The sequence below is a fragment of the Cygnus atratus genome, chromosome 8 (assembly GCF_013377495.2).
Source record: "Cygnus atratus isolate AKBS03 ecotype Queensland, Australia chromosome 8, CAtr_DNAZoo_HiC_assembly, whole genome shotgun sequence".
NCBI lineage: Eukaryota > Metazoa > Chordata > Aves > Anseriformes > Anatidae > Cygnus > Cygnus atratus.
The window spans coordinates 1,366,797-1,390,456 of NC_066369.1; the positions used below are offsets into that span (position 1 = coordinate 1,366,797).

Consider the following 23,660-nt stretch of genomic DNA (forward strand, 5'->3'; position numbering starts at 1 on the left):
ACCCATTTGAGGGCCAGGTTACAGGAAAGAAGAAAAGTTTGATCTTGTTTGGTAACAAAGATATTTTTCCAAGCCTCCATGATAAAACTAAACTTTGGGCCAATTTGCACATACTCTATTTTCTTTAAACCCCAATTTGCTATTCTGCTTCTATTTCTGAACTTGAAGATAAGTGAGTATGAAATAATTTTCATTAAGATGTTTTCTTTTAAGCAAATTTCTTGCCTGGGTCTGAGATCTTAATGAGTTCTTCTCATTTTTGCTGAGACAACTGTCTATTTCCATTGCCGAGAATGAAAAACGAGTTAAATGAGAAAAACCTACCAGCCTGAAAGGGCCAGACAGAGAAACTGTTTTTAATGCTCTTTACACGTCAACAAGGAGGAGTGTGACTTCTCTTCTTGTATCTTAAATGAACTTTACATTAGAAGAAGATTTCATTGTAGAACCAAGAACCAGCCTTTACTTCAACACTTTCAGCACATGCTGTATGCAGTGTTCCTGGTAGAGCAGCAGAAGTTTGCTGTTGCTAGGGAGTTATGAGCACAGTTCTCAGAAAGGTACAAAAAATTAGTATAGTACTGAGCCTAGGAGTCTTGTTTTACTTTTTACTGCTCTGGTATGGCACATTAAGTGCTAGTGACAGTAGGAATAGTCTATGCAACTGCTTGCTGATGCAAAGCAGGGGACACCTTTGCTTCTCGACTGGCTCCAGCTGCACGGGGATGCAAAGGAATTTCCTCATCCTCCATCTGCTTAGCAAAGTTCACAAAGACCTGTGTGAGGAAAGCAGAAAATGTCACCACCTCATCAACTGAGGTGAGTTAGTGGAATGTCTCTGTACACTGGCATCTCTGCAGGGAAGATACAGAAAAGGGAATCCAAAGATGTATTGAACTGAGATACTGGATTCTGGTATATTGCTCTGGTATAATAACCATGATGAGACATAAAAACATTTAACTAGATACCACATCTCTCTATCAGCATCTCTGACACAACATAGTCATATCTCTTACTTGAAATGAAATGGAAAGAAGTATTAGATCATTCCTAGCTCAGCAAGCCTCATTCTGACTAGCTGACCTTGCTCCTTAAGGAATGGGTTGTGGGAACTCTAGCATCTGGGAAATGCTGTCTCACTAGCATTCAACTGGCACCTATTTACACAGGGAATTAGTTTCAGATTTCATACCTGATCCACCTTCCTTGATGAGGAGTCTGGGAATTTTGTCTGAGAAGGAGATGTGAGGGAATTCTCTACTCTAAGCAGTTTGGTCCTTCAGTTGTTTGGACACATCCTCGTTGCATCGCAGAATAGGCTTTCTCATGGATGCTTTTTTTTTTTTTTTTTACTCACCTGATCTAAAGTTGTTTGAGAGACAGAATATTCTTCAATATGCAAGTTTTCCTTATTGGAGATTATTAATCGAAAAATCTTAGCCAGAGAGGACGAGCAAATCTGATACTGCAGCATGTTGTAGTGTTTCTCTCTCTGTAAACTCCCTGGGAAGTTTATGCGTATGAATTGCTCAGCACGACTAGGATCTGGAGGCAGCCCTGCCTTCGGAGCTTTGATTTTCAGAGTGACAATGTAGCCATCTCCAAACCTGGGAAGCACATATGGGTTTGGGAATTGGATGAGGAGATCATTTCATTATTCAGGGAGAAAAATCATTTTCAGCGGCTATGAAAGCAGTAACAATATCTGAAAGATTATGCCTAAGATCTAGCTTTGTAGGAAGCACTGTGTTTGGCCTGCAGAAGTGGCCTGTAGTATAACGGATTTGAAAACGAAGTCTACCTAAATCGTCTAGAATACCACAGAGTTGCACCCAGAAATTGGTCTGTTCAAACAACAGCTCTTCAGATTGGTTTGCTGTATTAACAACAGTTCGTGTCACATGTACTAAGTTTTCCCATAAAAAAAACACCATAATGTAGTCAACTTACTTGTATTTTAGCTGCTGAATTGTTCCCAGGCACTTGAAGGTACCTTTTACCATGATGGCTAGACGAGTACAGAGAGCTTCACATTCTTCCATACTTTCAGAACAGAGAAAAGATATTTGAGATAAAAGCCAGCAGATGAATGTCAGCTTCTCGGGCATTCTGAATCCCAGCTCTATACCTGTGTGAAGTTAGAACCACAGCTCGTCCATCTCTGAGCACGCTGACAATAGAGTCCCACAGGAGGCGCCGGGACTGAGGGTCCATTCCAGTAGTTGGTTCATCCTGGAAGGGAAATGTTAAGACAGCCAGTTTAAGAAAAGCAGGTAAAAAAAAATCATTTAGAAGTAAACCATTGGAATCAATCTGTTGCACATTTGGGAATTAGCATATAGCTGATATAGCTGCTTCCCTACTGAAATCTGTGCCTTGAGAAAGCACAAATGCCTTGAGAAATATCTAAGTGAATGAATACTAAGGTACTTCTTGGCACAAAGCAGTAAGGAAACAAATACAAGAAATAATGCATAAGAGTACAGTGCTGTCTGTGTAGGGCACAGCTACAGGGAAAGGAACAGAGTGAATGTTCTGATAAAGGCATTCCACAGTCTGGAGTCTTAGCTATAAAAAATGTAAGCCTCGTGATACCCCATTACCAAAACATTTAGGCCCTAAAATAAAAATAAACAGAAAGAGAGTGATGTAGTAGCAGCTGCATCAAACTGTGTCAAGTCTGGCTTTAAAAGTAACCTTCTTTCTTACAGAAACAGGACATTTTGCAACCCAAGAAGCTAGTGAAGCCACCCTGATTTACACCAGCTGAAAATAAATAAATAAATAAAATATATTGTGAGAAAACATTTCATCTGGCTGCTTACTGTGTTTAGGCAGAATACATGTAAAGGCATATTAAATAGGTGAAGGAACTATTAAGCTATTAACTACTGAGCAGTTATTAATGTTTCTTTATAGCCTATGGATTTAGGTGGTACAGTATAATCTAAATAAATAATTTTTGTAGCAATTGCATTTTAAATTACCCTTGAGATATGCAATTATCTGATAATTTATGTTAGTTGATGAGGACTACATTTCAGCATTTGTATAGTTTATTCAAAAATTTTATAGTTCATTCTAAAGATATTAAATGTTGCAAAAGGGCAACTACCTTCCTCTGTTCTGCTGGAAAAAGCAGCAATGTATATGTCATAAGATCCTTTTTTACATGACTGGTTTTCTCTGACAAAAAAAGGCAGACTGAAACCAAACATGGATTTAAATTCAGATTTGTCTAGGTTATAGATTTTATCTCAAGCCATTCTTTACTGAAGACCTTTCTTTCATAACTTAGGTTCCATTTGAAACAGTATCTTGCAATGCATCCCAGTCTACCCTGAAATGAAAGAACTCAAGTTTACACGGAAGTAGACTTAAGTTGAGGCAGAAAGGAGCTTGCAAGAACAATCATTACCATCCTTGTAGCTCTTTAGCATGTAGTTTCATGAAATGTCATATTAAGCTATGCTACCATGACACTTACTAGCAAGACGAGTGGTGGGCATCCTATGAGTGCAATGGCAGTGGAGAGCTTGCGCTTGTTGCCACCACTGTAGGTACCAGCCAGCTGGTCTGCATACATGGGAAGTCCCAGCTTCTGGATGCCCCATTCAGCAACCTATGAGAAAGAACATTTTTTTTCACACAGCAGCTAATACACAGCGGACTGGATTGCTGATACATCCCTCTTCTGGCAAACCCCTGGGTTTTGGCGCATTTGTTTTAGTATTGGAGCAGTGGAGTCAAAAAAAAAAATTATGATGATGAGGGGAATTCTAATTCCTTGAAGCAAAGCCATAACCCAGCCTTAGCTGTAGACTTCCTATTTGTGCAAGAATGTACGTTATTTTCTTCTGCAATCTTCATGTTTTTTTTTTCTCATACATAAACAACTTCAAATAAAATAACAAAACAGCAACCATACCAGTTCAGAGTCACAGCAGTTGCATCCTTAGCCTTCCAGAGTTGGCTCCACAGTTTTGCCAGTATCATTAATGCCTATGAACCTGGATTTGACTCTGCATTCTTGTACTGAACTCCAAATGACAAGAACCACTCCCAGGACTTCAACACAGAGAAAAGCAAGCCCACCTTGGAAACTTTGGACCTTGGCATGAGGTGAATCATCTCAAACATTCACTGTAACTATATACAAGTCAAAAGTGAGATGCTTTACCCTCTTGATTTCCTCTGCTGGAACCCCTCGCAGGCGTGCATATAAATACAGATGTTCTTGTCCTGTGAGCAGGTCATCAAGGGCATCAAACTGAGGACAGTATCCCATGTTTTGATGAACACTAGAAATGTCAGTCAATATACTGGAGAAACAAAGAAAAAAATCTTATACCTGTAACACTAGATTTAAGACAGAGATGGACAGTTTGAATAAAATCTTCCTTTTCTGGGGCAACTTTTCTAAGAGGAAAATGAATTCACCCCAGTACAAGAATCTACTAAAATGTTTGTACGGTGTAGCAAGGAATATATTCTCATTTAAGCCAGCTAAGCTCTGGTTAAGAGTGCAAATCCACTTCCTGTGTAAGTATAGGCTAACTTAAAGAGAAGTTCCCAATAGATCTTACTTTTTGCAAATGGTGTTTATTTTGAGATTTAAAAATTAGGAAATTTCATCTCAGATTGTGGTCACTGGGAACAGACATGCAAGATACGAAGCTAACAATGTTTGCTGGTAGTAGCAATGGGAGAAGATGAGAGAAGTACAGAATCACAGAATGACTGAGGTTGGAACGAACCTCTGGACGTCGTCTTTGTCCGCCCACCCTGCTCAAACAAGGTCAAATGCAGCAGGTTGCTCAGAATCATGTCCTGGCAACAAAACAGCTATTTATTCAAATCACATCAAAGAGTCAAACCCCAACTACACCTAAGGAACCAAGATGCACAACCTGGAACTAAACTGACATACATATTGAATCATGATGTAGTGATGAGTTGTCATGGCATGCCAGCCCTGTTTAAATAAAGCAGCTAAAAACAGACAGAGAAAAGTTCCAAAGCTCAAATCAAAATGCTCTCTTGGGTGTTATCTTATGTTTGGAAGCTCTCGCCATTAGATCTGATTGCCTAGTTGCACTGCTAGCACTAGTATAACTTAGCCCCAAATTTTACAACGCAGTGTTAAAGGTGCTAGTATGGTCTCTCGCAGTCCCATAAAACTGGAAGGGAGCTACTGGGTCATTGAGACTAAGAGTCTATCATGGTAAATGAACTGTCACAGTTTTGTTTGTTTGTTTAAGGTACTTACCTATTGCCAGCCACTACAGCATCTCCAGATGTCACATCAGTATCTCCAGTCAGCATTCTGAATGTTGTTGTTTTGCCAGCACCATTGACTCCCAAAAGACCAAAGCACTGAATTATAAAATTTATCACATTTTTTAGTATTTACAAGTTGTAAATCAACAAAGGCATGCAATTTGAACTGATCCATGGAATGAGTAACCTAGTGCTGTTGAACAACCTACCTCTCCAGGACGGATGCCAACACAGAGCCTGTCCACTGCTGGCTTGTGCCTACCTGCATAAATCTAAATTGACAGAAAAAAAAATATTTCAGGACTTTTGCAGCAAAGAAAAATTTCTGATTTTTTTAGTTTAATGCTGTTGGAATGAGGCAACTTTAGAACCAAGACAAAAGTAAAAGATAAATAAAATTTTGGAAAGAAAGAGTAAGCATTCTACCAAGTCAGACATTTATTTACATTAAATACATTTGTAATAACCCCTAAAAATTCCAAGTTTCCTTCATGAACCCTTTTACTTCATATCTTTAGTGCTAAGCAGCAGACCTGATGCTTTGCTGGGACGAAGTATCTCTGACATATCAAACAAAGTGGAACAATACAGCAAGATCTGGAGAATGATATTCCAGTTCTCTGTTCTTGAGATCCCAACAATGTGTGCTGAAGGGATGCAAGACACGGACTCCTGATGGCTCTTGAACAGGAGACCTTTATTGCCCTTTTTCACTACTACATATACTTTCCCCGTAGTCCCACGCGCTGTCCACACGCCCGAATCTGTCATGCAATTGGTTAGAGACCCTCAGACATGCCTCGAGCCAGCCAGCAATTGGCCACTGCCCAAAGCTCATCTTTAACACTGTAGCCAATTTACTTTATCTCGACCTTGCTCAAGTTTTTGGTTCTACCGCTGTTTTCCTCATTATCTCTAATTCAGGGACGTGTGAAACAGCGCAAAGCTCCCTGCAAATTCTTTTCCCACATGTGTGCAGCCTTTTTATTTTTGTAGCTCAGGCTTGCATGTATTCTGATAGCAACAGTTATATGCCTTCACTGTCTTGAAAGAAGATAAATTAGCAATAACTATAGCCCTAAATGTGAAAGGAACTAAATGGTGAACTTGAGACTGAAATTCACCTATGGAAAAACAGCAATGCAGAAGAAAAGACTAGTAGTAGAAATGGACAATCAATATATAAATCAAGTTGGATGATGTGAGGTAAAATACTTCAAGAAAAGGAGTGTGTGTGTGTGTGTGTGTGTGTGTGTGTTGGGGAAGGGAGGGGGTTCAATGTCCTCGCTGGATTTTCTGGTTTGTTTTCTAATAAAAGGAAATAGCCAAATAACATATAAATCCCTGAATTCTAAAATGTTCATTATTTTCCAAGGCACAAGCTTGATTTTGAAAACAATACCATCTGAATCCACTGCTGAAATACATTCTACGAGAATCAACTTACACTGGGTTCATATATTTCATTCTTCTCAAATTGTACCTTGGTCAGTTCTTGTAATTCTAAGATATCTGTTTTTTTCCCTCCATTCATAATTCTTTTTCTTTCTTCTGCAACATCCTCATCTTCATCAATAACAGGTGATTTGGTAGTCTCAGCAAACCTGGAAAAAAACAGATGATTGAATGCAGAAACAATGAGTTGCCCTGAGTGCGATTACAATAGGAGTGTGAAACAACAGTTACTCAATTGCCAAAACTGTGACTGGTGGAAGCAGTAAACTTGTGACATTGGCTGGAGCATTCCTGGGGTTGGGAGAATCCCTGACCTTTGAAAGTTAAGCTCTAAATACTGAAAAGGGATTAAATCGCTTGCTCAAACGAGCATGATGTTGCCAGTCACTGATACGACAAGCTGCCTCTAAGCGACAGCTTTCACTGTTTGGCAGCTCTTCAGTATCTACTGATAGTCCTTCTACCTATCTTTTGAGCAGACTTCCCTGTAGGACAGTATTTTCAGAACTACCAACTAGTAGTCTTGTTGGCAATCTCCAACAGCAATGAACAACCCACTCACACCTGAAAGGCAGCTGCTTTCATTGAAACAGAGAAGGGAAGCTTGAATAGTGCGCCCAGGCTGTGACTGTCCTATGCAATGGACTAGTATTCTAGTCTTGGGATGTCAGGCTAGTACTTCGTGCCATTACTTAGGAAACAACAAGCTTTCCAAGTCATTTTATCATCTCACCATTAGTGTCCTAATCTACAAAATTTACACTGAAGTCCTAGTTCAAGAAAACTAATTTCTTCAATAAGCTATATAAATATATTCTTAAATCCCATGAAAACAATGCAGATAAAGAGACTAGCAACAAGTTAAGATGAAATCAGATAAGTAAACAGAATAAAGCTATAAAAGCTGCTATAAATTCAGAGAAAAAGAAAGAAAAAAAAAAACAAAACAGGAACATACAGAACAATAAAGACACTTGCCCTGTTAATGAAAGAATATTAATACAAGCTTTCAGACATACCATCTTGAGGAGAATAAACGGTGCTGCATAAGGAGATTCAGAATGAAGAATGCAACTCCTTGAACAGCCATGGCAACCAGGTTCTTTCCAACAAAGTCCCACTGAAAAGGATTGGAAACATGCTCCTCACCTATGGAGGGAGAGAGCACCAGAAAGCAAGATCAAATACTGCTGAAAAAAACAGTGCACATCAGAACAAAAGGCGTAAGCGTAATGGTTTAGAATGAAAATTTTTATTTTATCATGACCAGGCAATGTCTGCCCTTTTCCAGTGTATTATAAATACTGATTCTTAAGAAACTATACCCCAAGCTCAGCTGCTGCATGGGAGCAAAAATGAATATAAGCTCTCTGAATATGCTCTTATTTGGATTTCATAGCATGAAATTTGTATGATTATATGAAAGACATTTTCTGGGAAAAAAAAAAAAAGTTTTGCTTTATCACTATGCTTTTAACAAGAAGTTTGATAACAAAAACTGCCACATCCAAAGAACATGCATTTGAAGAACAGCCACTTTAATCATTAACATGAGGGCCACCAAAATATTCAAACGAAATGAAATTATATACCCTAGCTGTGATAATCTAGGGACTTCAGGACAAGTGATAAAAAACACCACAGTCTGGCACTGAACAAATAGTTTAATTTCCAATACAGACCACTGGTCAGACCCTAAAGTTCTGGCAGCTGTGATTCCTTCAGGGAGACTGAGCTTTCATACTCATCTACCTGATCATGCGAAAGGGGAAGATTTTAGAAAAAGACTCTAGTTTTCCAAAACAACCCTCTGAAACATCTCACCCAAGGTCAGACCAGGTAAAACTGATACACCTTGTTGGTTATTGGCTCTTACTTACCAAACCTGGCATAAACTTCACTCACAGCTTGGTTTATGGCCAAGTCAATGAGTCCACGGCCCAGGCAAAAGTGTGGGAAGACAATCAGCACATTTTTCAATGTTTTATTAAATTTTAGCAAAGTCTATAAGGAACAGAAAGGACATCATAAGCAGTTGAAACAAGACTTAAAACATAGCGAAATGAATGAAAAGTTATTTTTCATGTCAGAGAAACTGGACGTTTTATGTTTATCTGCAGCATGGCAGAATACTGGCATACACTGCACCATCAAGGTGCTTGTGAAAAATTGTCACTGAGAAGAGAAATTAATCTTCGTAATGAAATATTTGTCTATGTAGCTGAGGCAACATGCTGTTCTGGTGTCAGCTATTGCAAACAAGAACTGTGAACAAGAAGTAAGAGTACTTTGGTATTTTGGTACTTTTCTATCGTAATAGCTTTATTTATAGCTGGAATATTTCCATAATCAGGGCTGTCATAATTTTGAAAAATACCAGTGTCTGGGCATAACTACACAGCAGACTTTGGTGAAAGGTGGAGATACCCAACGCAGTGTAAGTACCTGCATCAATCTAGCTGCACCACCACTGAATCCAGAGAAGGACAGTTATCTCTCTGGAGACACAATGTCTGCAATGGAGACATATTGTCAAAAGTAACAATACTGGGCTGCTGTCCCACAGACATTAAGTATTGTAAAGTTGGCCCTTGAAACCATGACTCCAATTGAATCAAGATCTGTGTTTTCCTTCCGACCAAACAACAATGCTTTTATCAGCACGGGGTGTCTTAAAACGTACTGTTGGTAATGATAGGTAATTGGATTGCAGTCAGCTCAACGTCATTCCTCATGTATGTGGATGGTTGGAAGCCCAAGATACCAACAGCCCTGAGGTTTGCTTCTGTGGTTTATTCTGCTCACCTGTCCCTGCAGTAACACAGCAAGTTCTCCACTCACTTATTTACTGCCAGAATAATGGCAAGATAGAGAGAGACAGTTAGAGATGGCTATGCTTGGACATCCTTTTAACAGCTTTTTAAAACCAGGTCACAACAAAAACATTACTTACTGGGTTATTTTCAAATAGCTCCAGGATGAATGTAATGGCACTGCTGTTGATCCCCACAAAGAGATTAATACAAGACAATGCAACATAAGCAGTGCTGGGGACACTGAAGAAAGAAGAAGCAGGGTACATCATGGGAATTACTGCCCATCTGCAGGCAAAAGATAGAAATATTACAATATAAATTAAAGGTAGTCTGTCCAGAAAACATCTGTGGCCTCTTAGATTTAATTTGTGATATACATAGGACAATACAAAAAACTTTATTTCTTTTTTAAATCCAGAGAGAGATCTGTTTTTGTTTTTTTTTTTCTAGATTGTTTTCTCTAAACTAACTCCCACTACAAAGCTAGTAGGAATATTATTTTATATATAAAGACATATGATAACTAATTAAATGAGAGGAAATGAATTCCAGTCACCCTTATAAAAGGCTATTTTGCCAACACAAATGTTCACTTGAAGAAAAAAAATATTTGTTGAAGACTCAATTCTCTTTGCCCTTGGGTAAAACGCTGAATAATATTTTAGTATTGGATGTCAATGAGGCAAATAAATGACCATTAAAATCCTACACAATGTGCATATCATAAAGGAACGAGATGATGTATTAGATTTACGTGTCAAGGTAAATTAGACGATGTATTAGATTTATGTGTAGTAGGAGGGCTGCAGGGGTGGCCTCTGTGAGAAGAGTCCAGCAGCTGCACCACGTTAGAGAAGAGCCAGTTCCAGCCAGCGCCAAAAGGGACCCAGCACTGGCCAAAGCCAAGCCAAGGAGTGACACTGGTTGTGCCTCTGTGAGAGTGTAGTTAAGAAAAATCTTCTGTGCAGTAGCAGGTGGGAGTGAGGAGTGATAAAATTTCAACATTAAATGGTGAAAATTTCTGTGAAGTAGTGACAAAAATCTTCACAGCATGTGGCTGGACAAAGAGTGTAAGTAACCTGAATTAGGAACAGAATACAGTTCTAACCTGCATTGTGCCAACTTAGTTTTATTCTTTGAAGCTGGATTTCACTAAGCACCAAGCTCAACAACGTGAAATCATTTCCATGTGAAATACAGGGCTCCACATGCAGGAATGATCTTGAACACTCACCCATACAGAAGCAGCAGAGCAATAAGCACAGGGAGGTTAGTTGGAGAAGTGTATGCTTTCTTCTTGAATCCAGCAAATATAACCACAACCAGTCCAGCACTCACTGCATAATTCACCTGCCACATCACAAGGTGAAGATCAGTGTGTAAGACCAGAGAAGGGTTGCAAACCTATCTAGATCCTAAACATTATTCCCAAAGGATTTTGTACTGAGGAACACTGGAATTTTTGAGCTAGACTAGTTACTCAAGTTTTTAACTCAATGGACTTCTGGCAGCATTTGACATTTTTCTGAGGCGTCTTTTATCAGACTGTTTATTAAAATTATAACATATTGTTGTTTCTTAGGTTATGGTTTGGAACTGATTGTTTCATGGTCCTGCTGGCAGGCTGCCCACAGAAAGAGGCAGTGAGTATACAAGGAAATGCAGTTTTTGGTGATACAAAGGTTATGTATAGGAAGGAAAAAGCTAGTTATTTGAGCCACATTACTGGAAGGAGGCCAAAGTGAGTGACGCTTGGCCACTACTCTGTTCAGTTTCTCTGTTCAGCATTAGTCGTGCAGGTCCACTGCAATGCACAGAGCTTCCCATGCAGACTGAAAGGTGGCATTTCACAGAACTGCTAACCCCAGTTAATACCTTTGCACCATGCTGTCAAGGGCCATGGCCAAGCAGAATTCCTAGCAGTGAAGCTGATGGGAGGCTGCTGTGACCAGCAGGGTACAGGAACTCAGAGATCTGATTCTTTTCCCTCATTTAATATGTTTTGCTTTACCTTCTCATGAAAAAGCACCTTCCAAAACACCCAACGTTTGGGGCTTTTAAATTTTTTTATTTTTATTTTTTGAATTTTTTTTCTACTCCATGTTAATGCTTTTCTTATCAAACAAGCCCTTGAGCCAGCATAACCACAAAACAAGATCCTTGCTGTGCTTCAACAAGGCAAATAATTTGTTTCTTCATGACAGAGTGGCCTGAAGAGTAATGAGAGGATAGCTGAGCCTTGCCTAAGCAAGCCTGGACCTGTGCTCTAAATCCTTTTGGCATAACACAGTGAACATGATTCAGTGGCCTAAACAAATATATCCACATCATTTTAGACACCCTGGAGATTTTTTTATGGCCTCCAGCTATTGTTCCAGCAGTCCATGAATCTCCCACTTAGCTATTTTGAATATCTTGACACTCATTAAGTTTCTTGTTGAGGGCAGGGTCACAGATGGTTGTAACTAGCTTCAGGCAACAGTGCTCTCCCCTGCTATGGCATGTTTTACTTGATTACACATTCAGTTTTAAGGACTGGAAATCCTCAGATTACAACCCTCCCATTAGTTCAGTGCTGTGCACCTGACAATCTCTACATCTAACATTAGTTAGGAGAGGTCAGATCCTTAGCACATACTCTGAGAAAGAACTTCAAGAAATGAATACTTTGCAGTGTTCAGAATTACCTTCACTCAATTCACTGATCAGTCTCCAGTTAATGCAAACCCAGAAATAATTGCTGGCTATGAAATCAGACCAGAAGTTACTCACTATGTCCCACATGAAGTTAGTTAGCCAGTAGATAGCAGGGCTCACACCACTGACAAACTGGAGGTGTTTGGCTTTCGTCACACGTTCTTGAATCAGGTATAAAACAAAACTGGCTGGGATAAAGGACATGGCAAAAATCACACAGATGGCAACAAGAGCATCCACTGAAGTGGTCAGCCTGCAACAAAGCACAAGAAAAGACTGAGCAAGGGAATGGATGCAGCACAGCTCTACGTTAGCATTTGGGAAAGCTGATAGAAATGTTAAGATCTAGAAGTAGCAAGGTTATTTTGTAAGTAGAAGACTTTTCCAATTTCAAAATGTGCTAGTGTATCTTGCTATATCACACTGGACAGCAGCTAACAAATGTGGCTGTTGATGGCACCATTCAGTTTTTTTTTTTTTTTATATAATTTCCTTCATTCTCTGGAACAGTTCAGCTCCTATCTCAGTTTGACAGCCTTTTCTGGATGGTGTGTCACAAAGTAGACATTAAGGCACACCAGCAGAAATGGTCTGGGAGCTGGGAGAAAAGGTATTCAAAAAGGCAAGTTGCAAAGTGAGATGAAGCACAGATCTTGACTATGCGCTAAGGCAAAAGCTTCCAGTTTCACTGACTTCTAAACTTAATAGAAGACATGAGTGGGAAGCCATGACTTCTTATGAGTGTCTTTTTCAAGAAGTTATGGCTTTGAAGTTCAGGAATACATCAACCCTACTACATGCCGTTGAAAATCTACCTGTATGTTGTCCTTGACACCAAGACAGAGGTTTTCGACTATTGCCTACTTGTAGTTGCTTACGAACAATTTCTGATGCCTTTTTTGATTATGATCTCTGTGTCACTTCACAAGTAGATCTATTGGCTTTGGAGCATGAACAAAGACTTCAGAATTTGACCTTTATCCTTTGGAATCAACAGAAACATGTACCCATGTATAACCAATGGTCATGGCTACTACATAGGAACAGGAATGAATACTTACAGGATTATGAAACAGAAAAAAATGGATTGTGCATCTAAGTCTTGATTCGAGTAAGACTTCAAGGAAAGGCCTCCATGTTCTATCATCAGAACTATTTCATATATTTGTTATATTTTTTCATATTTTTTTTAATATTTTCATATACCACTGGATGTGGTAAACTGCCAGGAGAGGGTACGTAAAAGTCAGTGGCAAAACACAGGCAGACTTACACAGTGACTTCAGAGAGTTGCTCCTTAGTGAGGTTCAGAGGATGGTTTACAACAGTGATCCCATACTCCTCAGGAGCTTGGCCAGTCCGCAGGTTAGCTCTAAGGATTGCATTATTGGCTACATTTAGGAAACTAACCATAGCATGCCAGCCTTTATTGTTAAACCATACCTAAAAGAGTCAGAAAGCATAGATTCGTTTAAGAAGCTTTCACTAATAACCCTGAGCTGCAGGAGAAAACTTGGCTGCATTTTATCCACTTTGGTGGGCATTGTCAACAGGAAAGAATCCAGCACCAAGAATTTGTAAGCACAGTCCAGCAGGAGGAGCTCACATACTGTGCTTTTAAAGGGTTGGTCAACCATTGTAAAGCGATTTTGAAGACATTTTAAAATTTAGCAGAATGTGTCTTACTCAAAAGTATTTAGGGCAGCAAGAAGTACTAAGAACATGATTAAAAAAAAAAAAAAAACTCATATTAAAAATAACTTTGCATTAACATTGTATCCAGTGTTATTTATAATAAATATAGTATTTCAGCTCTTTTTGCATCTGAGAATGCCACTAGTAATATTCTCACTATTTGAACTCTATCTCAAAACACACTCAAAGTAAATTTTCAGACAATTTCCAGCAAATACCTTAATATTATCTTCAGTTTCCATGTATTTAAGGAAATTAGAAAATTCTTTAGCAGCAGCCAGTGAAGTTTGTCCCTAAAATAAAAAAGAAAAGGATAAAGATCAGCTGTCTGGGAGAATTCCAGTGCTGCAGATTTTCAGCTTTGTAACAATTCTTCAGTAAAGAGATGAAAAAATCTTGCTTACTCCTGTCACGTTCATCATTCGGCACAAATCACTGAAAAAACTGACAACTTCATCTCCAGAAACATGAAGGACAGGGAGCTTTCCTCCTATAGAAATTCCTCCATATCTAACAAAGAGAACAGTATTATTAGCCACTTGTATCACAGACCCTCTGTACAGTGATGCAAATACTAAAAACTCCCTTAATATAAGTTTAAATTACATACATGGTATCATTTATCTATAATAATCTCCACTCTTTTTCTAACAAGTTGTATTAGGTCTTTATATTAATTTATGAGGGGTTCATGCCAGGATCCTGAGAAAATTATTATTTATATAGAATACTTGGAGAAAACAGCCATTTCTACAATTCAAAATCTTTAGATCGAGATAATTGACATAGAACTGTTTGGACAACATGGAGGACTGAGGACATCATGGACCTCAGTTAAAATTTCAGCTGCCCTGAGTGGAGCTGGTGGAGCAGGTATTCAGCAGTGCTGGTGCCAGCCAATACGCCATAATAACAAATACTATTGAATGACATGAACCAAAGTCTAATCCCATAGAAAGTAATGTTTGCACACGACCAAGGAGATATTCCCTGAAGGAAGCCAGTCATCTAGCTGCTACTCTTGAAATTAATTCCTCTATTGATGAAAAACACAAGTGTTTTCTTCAAGCTAATATGTCATCTTTCTAAGTTTAGTATCTGCGAGTGTAGACATCACATTGGGGTTAGATGTCCCCATGCAAGCATGAAGCAAATAGTGGAATCTGTTTTATAATTACTGCATGTATTCAGAGTGGGGATGAGGAGTTGCAGTTGCTATCCCCATGTATATGGTAGATTGATGCCTAGTTTACATCTTCCCCAGGTGTTTTTTTTGGAGGGATCATATTTTTTTCTGCTGCTCTTTGAAAGAGCTGCATCAGAGCACTAAATTGAGCACAGTGTAGAGCTGCATTTAACTTTCCATCACTCAGATCCTGTTAGTCAAATTCATGTAGATAATAAAATTGTTGTAGTTCCATTGTATGTCTCTTGCCTTCACCCTTGTGGGGGTAGTCCAAACAAATATAATCCCTTTGTCTTTATAAAACCCTTGCTGACCCACAACCTATTTCACACTGCAGTCATCTCTTTGTTCTATGCTATCTGCCACAATTCCTCTTGTCCATTCAGAGAAACATTGTGAGGCCCCATGGTTAAACAGAAATTCATTGTTCCTTTATTTACCACCACAGTCTGTGAAATGGTTTCTTACCTTTGCTCATTGACCCAGTATTTGCTCTTCAAGCTGAAAAAGACAAAGAGAATCCTGTCTCTTAATGCACTGAACCAAAGTCAACTGTACTGTCAGACTTAGATGGAAATTAAAGGTGAATTCCTATGCTTTGCAGATCTTTAGTTTCCACAGGTAGCTTTTTAATTTTTTAAATTTTTATTTTCTGACATGATTCATCTCCAGCTTGTACAGAGATAAGGAAAATTTCTAAAGTCACACATACTGGCTCTATCCTAAATCCATAACAAACTGATTTTAAAATATGCATCTGAAGCAATTTTGACGTCCTGAGAGGAATCAGTTAAATGTAAAATGTAGCCAGCAAATAGCTGATATAATGGGAATATCAAGAACTGTGCTGGGAATGGAAAAGGTAGCAAGGCCCAAATCAGAAATAAAAGGCTATGGACACTGCACAGCTAATGAACATGCACGACACTCAGACAAGCCCAGGAGCTAACAGTACGATAGATGCATCTACGCAACATTGTCCTTTGGCCCTTTAGTGTTTCTGGGAAGCAAGTTATAATTAACTCAGGCAGATGGTCGTGTTGGTGTGGCTACAGTTCTTCAGTGACACAAACTAGTATCTTTGCAGTTCACTAGTTTTTTCACCATTGACACCGTTACTGCTAACACGGCATGCCATTGACATTGAAACTTAGCTCTACCAATAAAGGAGAACCCGATTATACAAACAGGTGGAATAAAAACAATTTAACTCCCTTAAAATACATATCTCCTATGCTTAAATCAGGAATATGGACATGATGCTCAAGTCTACCCAATACCGTGACAAATCAGGTGTTATGCTGTTAAATGAGAATTTCATGGACAGATATGAAATGTCATGTGAAAAATAGAGTGGTTTGTGCCTACCTTCCTTTTATCAAAACGGGATATGTTTTCACCAGAAAATCTGAGATATTTCTGTGGGTCAGATCTTGAAGAATTTCTGTGCTGTGCTGCACTCTCTGTGAAGAAAGGAAAATCCAATCAGTCACAGTAAACTTTAGAGTCTCTACACCTATTGTTTGTCAGTAAAACAACAGTAAAAGTGGCTTCAGTTCAGGGCGATTGCTCAGGTTAATAGTATCACTGAAACCAGAGTGGGTTTTTCATTTTCTAGCCCAAATGTCTTTATTGAGATTTCAGAAGAAATAATGAAATCACAGAAATTTGCAATGCCTGGCACAAAACAGTTGCAGTTCACTCTGAAACTTGGCCTGAGTTATTTGCAAAGGCCAAGGTTGCTCAAGGTTTTTTCTTCACTATAAAAGAAGGAGACTTTTAAAATAAATTGAAGGCCTAGTGAAGATAAGGTGTTCACTTTGTCCCATGATGTAGCAAGTTGAAATAAAAATTATGTGTACAAACATGCTCACCTTTACTAGCACATTAGATACACCGAACAAAAATTATTCTTTTTTTTGGTAATGAAAATGAAGTTATCAAAAATCTCAAACATGTTGAGTTCATCCTAGGGTGGAACATGCTTATAAAGGTTTCAGAGTGCAAAGCTTGCAACCTGAAAATGAGCTACTATATAGAAAACAAGACTCATGAACTTTCCAGAAGCTCCTACATTTGTCCACAGAGAGGTAATACTGGATGACACAGAGTGTCTGTCTTTATTCTAGGTAATTAACAGGAAGATCGCATCCTCCTAGTGCCTTCATAAATGAGGTATTCATCTTTAAACATACTTCTCAGTTATTTACATACTGTTGCTTCCCTGAAGACTGAAATATAAACTGTATCTTCATGACAAGTTAAACAAAATAATCATATCTTGCAAAATAATTCGGATAATATGTTATTATAATAAATAAATCTCCCTTAGAGGACTAGAATCCCCACAAGCAACAAAAACTAATTTTGCATCCTACTTGGATTGGAAGTTTTAGATAAAATTTTCCTCACAAATATACTAGTACGCAATTAGGAAAATTCAACTTCGGGTGTCCTTTGGACAGGGATTACACGGAAATCAGAAATAACTTTGGATGCTGTTAATAAGATTATGATATAACCTCATAATATAATTCTGCTTTGTTGTTTTGTGAATAGTGATAGCAAAACCAAAGCAAACAATCAGTATTTTTAAGAGTCCATGTCATGGATTTGGATTCAGAAATCAATTAACTTTGTACCATTAGTGTAAAAACTGTATTTTACTAAGTCATTTTTGCTAATGTGCGCAAGCCTGGCAAAGAGGAACACTGAAGCTGAGCAGTGTGCATGACGAGGCAGTAAATCAGTGAGCTACTACTCTGAGAGTTGCTGCAGTTGTTTTCTTTAAATTGTTAGAAAAGCATGTAAAAAATGTAAATAATAACAGGCTATAATTTTCCCTTCATCTTCAAGTGAGCAAACATTTTATAAAGGACACAACTAAGATTATTCATTAATCAGACCAGGTGTGAACGTAGATCTCATCTCCTCTCTTTACAGCATCAATTGTTATTAAATTACTCATCTTCATGCACATGCACACAAACATTCATTTTTTCTAGCTTAGTACTTTCTTTCTAGAAGAACAGCCAAAAGAAATGTATACACTAATCCCTTTTCCAGCTCTCACCATGAAACTTTTTCTACAAAGATCCACAGCACAGGGACACTACCTGTGGTGGTGGGAGGCCTCCTGCTCCTGGGGGGCATTCTGGCAGCATGGTGAGTTTCTTGCGAGTGCTGCACTTGCAGGAAGGTGAAGGATTCTCGAAGCTCCACTTTTGGCTCAGCAAGAGGCTACTTACATTAGGATGAACAGCAGGGGTATTCCAGGCAGTTGGCGTATTATTGCATGGGTAGTTCCTGTGTAGAGGAAGAGTGCTTTAGCTATTCAGAGATACAGTTTATAAGAGCTCACAAATCCAGAAAATCACAATGGTTTCACCAGACACCCTCCTCTCACCCCTTATCCTGTGACTTCTGAGTAATAACACTTTGGGGTACTTGATAAACATAAGTAAGTACTCCAAAGTAGTTACATGAGTAAGTATCATCTCCCCCCCAAACCTCTCCCAAATTTACTGTCTTCAGCTTACAGATAGGGAACTGAAGGAACATATGAACTGTGTTTGACCCATTAGTACAGGTAAAAAACATAGTGAGGAGATACCTTTGCAAGGAGACTATCCTTCTCCTTGCTTCTTACTCATGGCATCTTCTCTCTCTCTCTTTTTTTTTTTTATTTATTTATTTATTTAAAGTTTTCTCCTGGTTCCTGCTGCACCAGGTAGAGTGGAGAAAGGAGAAGAGCAAGAGGAAAACCGCCAGAAGAATCAAGCTGCTGGTTCTCTCATGGCCGAGAGAAAGGTGAGAGAAAAGGAATGCAGCATGATAGGGATAAATGACTCCAAAGCAGAACTCATAGGCAGAGGAAGTGGGCAACAGATGTTAAATTAAGAGTTCTACCAATGTTATCCTCACTTCAGAGTGAGAATAACTTTGAATCATAGAGACTGCCCTGTTGCTACTTCATCATCCAAGCAACTGATGAAGCTGTTGCTTCCAAACACATCAGTGGGAACAGGAGGAACCTGAGGGGACTCACATGTGGAAAGTGCCAGGGAAGCTGTGAAGATCTGGGTCTGATTACACTGCCTTACTCACACATTTCCTGGTAGCTTAATTCCTAATACAAGGCTACATGAGCTGTCTTCCAGCTATTCACATCTAGCACTGTGACTGATTCTTAATCCAGGGGATTTTTTTGCTGTATGTTATTTTTGACCCAATATGAGATATTCTTGCAACAACCAATCTGAAGCATTGGCTCTAGCAAAAAGTGAAGCCAATTCATTCTTTTTCCACTACTCAGGTTCTACCAGTAATATCCTAGTAGAGTCTGGTTCAACAGACATTAGCAGGCAACTTACGGAAGGGGCTGATTCTTCAAACAGCGATTTCCAAATCCGGGTTTATTCAAGAAAGCATCAGTAAGGGAGACCATCTGCTCGCTGCCAGGACGCTCATTGCTAAGGGAATAGGATAAGACTTTCTCTATAAAAAAAATCAAATTACTGCACTAGAATACACATAAGCAACTGGTGAAGGACACCCATATGGCAGAACTAACTGCCCCCTCTCTATGCTGATAATTAAATTATTTTGTTAAGGAAAGGCACGAAAAGAAATTCAAAGAAAGTAAAACCAATAGAACCTTCCAAGATGGTTAACGGGTTAAAGCAATGGCCATTTTCTCCTAATATTAAATTACTTCTCACATGCTCTTATGGCAATATTCTTCAAACAGGCTTGAATATGTACTTCTACCCTCTCAGCCCTGTCACACACAGTAATTAGAAGATGAAAAATGTTAATCTATTCAAATACTCTATGTTTTACATTTGCTGAGGCTAAAGAGACAATGTAGCTAATAGTAATGAAGTGTCTACAATTAACAGCCTAATAACACTAGACTACTGAATATTGCTATTGCCGTTTTAAAAATATGAATATTAAATGTTGCTTTACACACTACTATGTGTAAATTACATTAAAATTTTGTGCAAATTTTCAATATAAAACTCAGAGGAAATGCTTCAAAATTATTACTGCCATCAGTTTTGTTGCAGTCTCATCTAAGACTTACATATTGTTTCTAAATTTCCTCTGTATTGCACATATTTGGACTTGGTGCAAAAGTTCAGCTGTGGAATGGATGCAAGTGAGAGCGAAGCAAGTGCCCTGAAGAACACAGAGGAATTGTGCAGTGACCTGAGGAGAACAGAACTGAAGCTGCTATGAAGAATGAAAGGAGACAAAGTGCTAGCAGACTGAAAAAAATAGATCCAGCCAAAGCATGGGGAGAAACTGCTAAGCAGCAGCATTAACAAAACCTAAGAGTCTGCTTTTGTCTTGTTTCCATACCTTTGCAATTACTGTGCCAACTATAAATAAACCTACCACAGGTCAGCAGATAGGTTTGAATCTTGTTCTGTAAGATTATGAATAAAGACATGCAATGGCATACCAGAGACAGATTTCTTACTGTACTGTATCTCCTGTTCGGATATGTAACTTTTTAGGTGCTGAGGTCATGAATTCAGGTAGGAAAAAGGAGAAGAGTACCAAAGAGAACAATGTATTTGAGGACTACTGGTTAGGCATACTACTAGCTGTATTCCCCCACATGCACCAATTTCATGCTATTTGATGTATGCTGATTCAGTGGAATTACTACTTTTTTATACTACACAGACTGAGGATAGCCCAGTAAGTCAGAGCCCCATGATCCTTAATGCTAGGGAGAAAAGTGTGTCTATATGACAGATGTACTTTTATTTATTTATTCCTCTTACCTGAAGAAAGTAAACTGTTGTCCATAGATCCAAGGGTGTAAGGTTAAGGCAGGATATTCTCCAAATGGAGGAATAATGACTGTAAGCATTAAAGACAGCAACACAAAACTAGCAGGGAGAGCAATCTGCAGGGGACATGAAAACACCACACTAAGACATATGCTGCAGAGTGACACTGTACGCAGCTTGTAACATACATAAATGAAGGAGGGACAGCAGGATAACAGAGATCTGGCTTAGCTCCCAACCACCAACTATTTAACTTCTAACACTTTCGGTTAAGACTGGTTGTCACAGAACTGTACTGTGTTAAAAAGAAAATGCTGGGCTAGTAGTGATTGAATCCCGAATTTGGTGACAATGACAGATTACAAGCAGAAAGACAGAGACAGAACAGCTGGAACCATAGATTAGAAAAGCGAGGGACCTGCTACCTATTTGCAGCACCTCTGTTGCTTTGCATGGAGACATTACCAGGAAAGACAGTGTTAAGAACATTATAGGAAAGAGTCAAGGACACCAACAGTGAGTCAATACCTGGGCTAGGAAGTCCTTATGGCTGCGGGAGGCATGGTGGAACCGTTTGATGAACAGTGCTTTGATCTGCTGACGTACAAGCTGAAAACCTTTATACCGCTGGGACCCTTTGCCTTCATTTTGATCTCCTGCTATGCCTACTGGCATTTGAGAAGTGTCAGTGGTTTCCAGTGGGGTTTGTTCAGCTGTTTTGTTCTCAGTAGAAATTTTGCCACAAGTAGAACCATTTTCTTGATTGTCTCCTAGGTTAAAAATTGCAATTAATAATAGGAATTACCCTGATGAAAAGGGGCAGAGAAGACACTTTATTCTCCATACATGAAGACAGCACAAATATTTTACTGAGCTCAAGATTTGATCAAAAGTATGTATCACATCACCAGATTGCTTTAATTATAATTGTTACAGTGTGGCTGTATCCAGTAGCGTCACATAGATTATACACTTACTCAGCAGGATGAACTAGTTAATCATGTAGATAGTTTATGGACTTCTAGGCAACACAATACTTCTTATAAAAACCACTGACATCTGGGGGATGGACACTACATCTTTATTTACACAGTTATGGACCTGATCCAATCAAAATAAAAGTATTTCTGCTGACTTCATCTGGTTTCTCAGATATCATGTCAGGCACTAAAATCCGGTATTTACTGACTAAATGTATTTTGATGAGAATACCATACATAGACCAAAAGTTCTGAGGCTCTTCTTTACTTGGCATTCAGAATACAGAACAGTCCCAAGAAAAGTTTATCAAATACTGATTCATGGATTTATACCTGCTTTTTGCATTTCAGGGCTAGCTTCTGCTGTGACCCTTAGGAAAACCTGTCAGAGACAAGCACATCTGGTAAAGAACAGAACATTAACCTGACCTCAGAAACACTATATACTATCCTTTAATGCAACAGAAAAAGATTTCAATACCTTTTCAGTACTCTTGCTTACTACACAGTCTGTGGTCTCTTATGAAATATCTCAGAAAATAAAGAAATGATCCAACTTAGATATAGAGAGAGAGATTTCTGGCTAATGAGTCATGCTCCACAAGGCTAACACACAGTCAGATTTGGGGCCTTTCTCTATGCCCATTCCAATGATTTTCTGAGTGTGCCACACCAAATGTGAGTGGGTTTCAAGGGAGATGTAGGAATTAGTAAGGTTACATGCTTAAGAGAAGGAACAGTCTTAGAAAACATTTTGGGGACTGATGGTAGGACCAGCAAATATTTTGTCTGTTACCTCTTCAAGTGGAGTGTCTGAAACTCCAAAACTGCTAAGTCCCAGGTCATCCAATGTTTCCTCCAGTTCTCTGAAGAGACTGGCATAAGATCGCTGTTTAAAGTGCTTACTGGGCAACAGGTAAATAAGTTCTTGACCAATGCTTTCAATTAATTTTGCTTCTGGGACATGATGATGAATTACTTCTGCTAGCTCATTCAGATCTCCTGTGAAAAGTCAAAACGGTGTTCCAAGAATGAATATTTCACCATGCTAAGCATGATTTCAAAAGCCATTGTTTGTACTATACGAAAGGGGACTGTTCTATTACGCAACTTAAAGATATCTCAGTTAACCTGTAATAGACTGGGCCATGTTACTAATTATGGTTCTGGAACAAGGTAGCAGGAAACTATTTCAGGTCTATTAATAAAGCATAACAAAATCTTCAGGAATATCTGCTTAATTTCTTCTTTGACATAGAAAGCCAAAATAACTTGTTCTGAGAAAGCCAGTTTCCTTTGCTCTACATGTGCTTCAGTTTTCATTACCAAATTGTATATTTTGGTGCAGAGTTGTTGAAAATTCACAGTAGACTTCCAAAGCACACTGAGACCACACATATATCAAACAGGGGCAATGGTATACAGAAGTGTGAAGAAACTTTATTCATTTTACAATCCAATGCAGTTAGACAAGTGCTGGAAAAGTGGACCTCAGCAGCAGTGATCTGTAAGGTGAGACTGCAGTACAACAGGAGACATAGCCATGTGCTGGAATGCTGAACCATTCCACTCTTACCATCCAGTTCCTGCACTTGAGTTCCTTCTTTGTCCCTGCGTGCACAGCTGGAGCAGGAGCAGGAGCACTGAGATCCACAGCTACAAAATGACTGGCATGGACAAGCAACAGATACAAAGATGAAAGTGCTTCAGATACATGCAAAACAGTATATAAAGGCTGTCA

The 23,660-nt window shown here is 38.8% G+C and overlaps 1 protein-coding gene and 1 long non-coding RNA gene across 2 annotated transcripts in view; one reads left to right on the forward strand and one right to left on the reverse strand.

The window, feature by feature from the left end:
* Positions 1-305: 305 nt before the first annotated feature.
* Positions 306-23,660, reverse strand: part of ABCA4 (ATP binding cassette subfamily A member 4) — a 74,685-nt gene continuing 51,330 nt past the window's right edge. Inside the window, exons 25-50 of the mRNA XM_035538111.2 lie at positions 23,496-23,586; positions 22,716-22,921; positions 22,253-22,301; positions 21,468-21,706; positions 20,931-21,055; positions 19,506-19,604; positions 18,249-18,438; positions 16,501-16,595; positions 15,601-15,633; positions 14,351-14,456; positions 14,165-14,239; positions 13,525-13,694; positions 12,327-12,504; positions 10,789-10,904; positions 9,692-9,839; positions 8,619-8,742; positions 7,758-7,887; positions 6,767-6,887; positions 5,493-5,555; positions 5,273-5,379; positions 4,184-4,325; positions 3,491-3,625; positions 2,132-2,235; positions 1,954-2,046; positions 1,361-1,610; positions 306-776 (exon numbers count right to left, since the gene is read on the reverse strand). Coding sequence (XP_035394004.1) covers positions 657-776; positions 1,361-1,610; positions 1,954-2,046; positions 2,132-2,235; positions 3,491-3,625; positions 4,184-4,325; positions 5,273-5,379; positions 5,493-5,555; positions 6,767-6,887; positions 7,758-7,887; positions 8,619-8,742; positions 9,692-9,839; positions 10,789-10,904; positions 12,327-12,504; positions 13,525-13,694; positions 14,165-14,239; positions 14,351-14,456; positions 15,601-15,633; positions 16,501-16,595; positions 18,249-18,438; positions 19,506-19,604; positions 20,931-21,055; positions 21,468-21,706; positions 22,253-22,301; positions 22,716-22,921; positions 23,496-23,586 — 3,309 coding nt within the window. The 3' untranslated portion in view covers positions 306-656. The remainder of the gene's footprint in view (positions 777-1,360; positions 1,611-1,953; positions 2,047-2,131; positions 2,236-3,490; positions 3,626-4,183; positions 4,326-5,272; positions 5,380-5,492; positions 5,556-6,766; positions 6,888-7,757; positions 7,888-8,618; positions 8,743-9,691; positions 9,840-10,788; positions 10,905-12,326; positions 12,505-13,524; positions 13,695-14,164; positions 14,240-14,350; positions 14,457-15,600; positions 15,634-16,500; positions 16,596-18,248; positions 18,439-19,505; positions 19,605-20,930; positions 21,056-21,467; positions 21,707-22,252; positions 22,302-22,715; positions 22,922-23,495; positions 23,587-23,660) is intronic.
* LOC118243746 (uncharacterized) lies at positions 18,837-20,599 on the forward strand. Its single transcript, XR_004777310.1, has 2 exons — positions 18,837-18,942; positions 20,275-20,599. It is a non-coding gene; the product is annotated as an uncharacterized LOC118243746 (long non-coding RNA).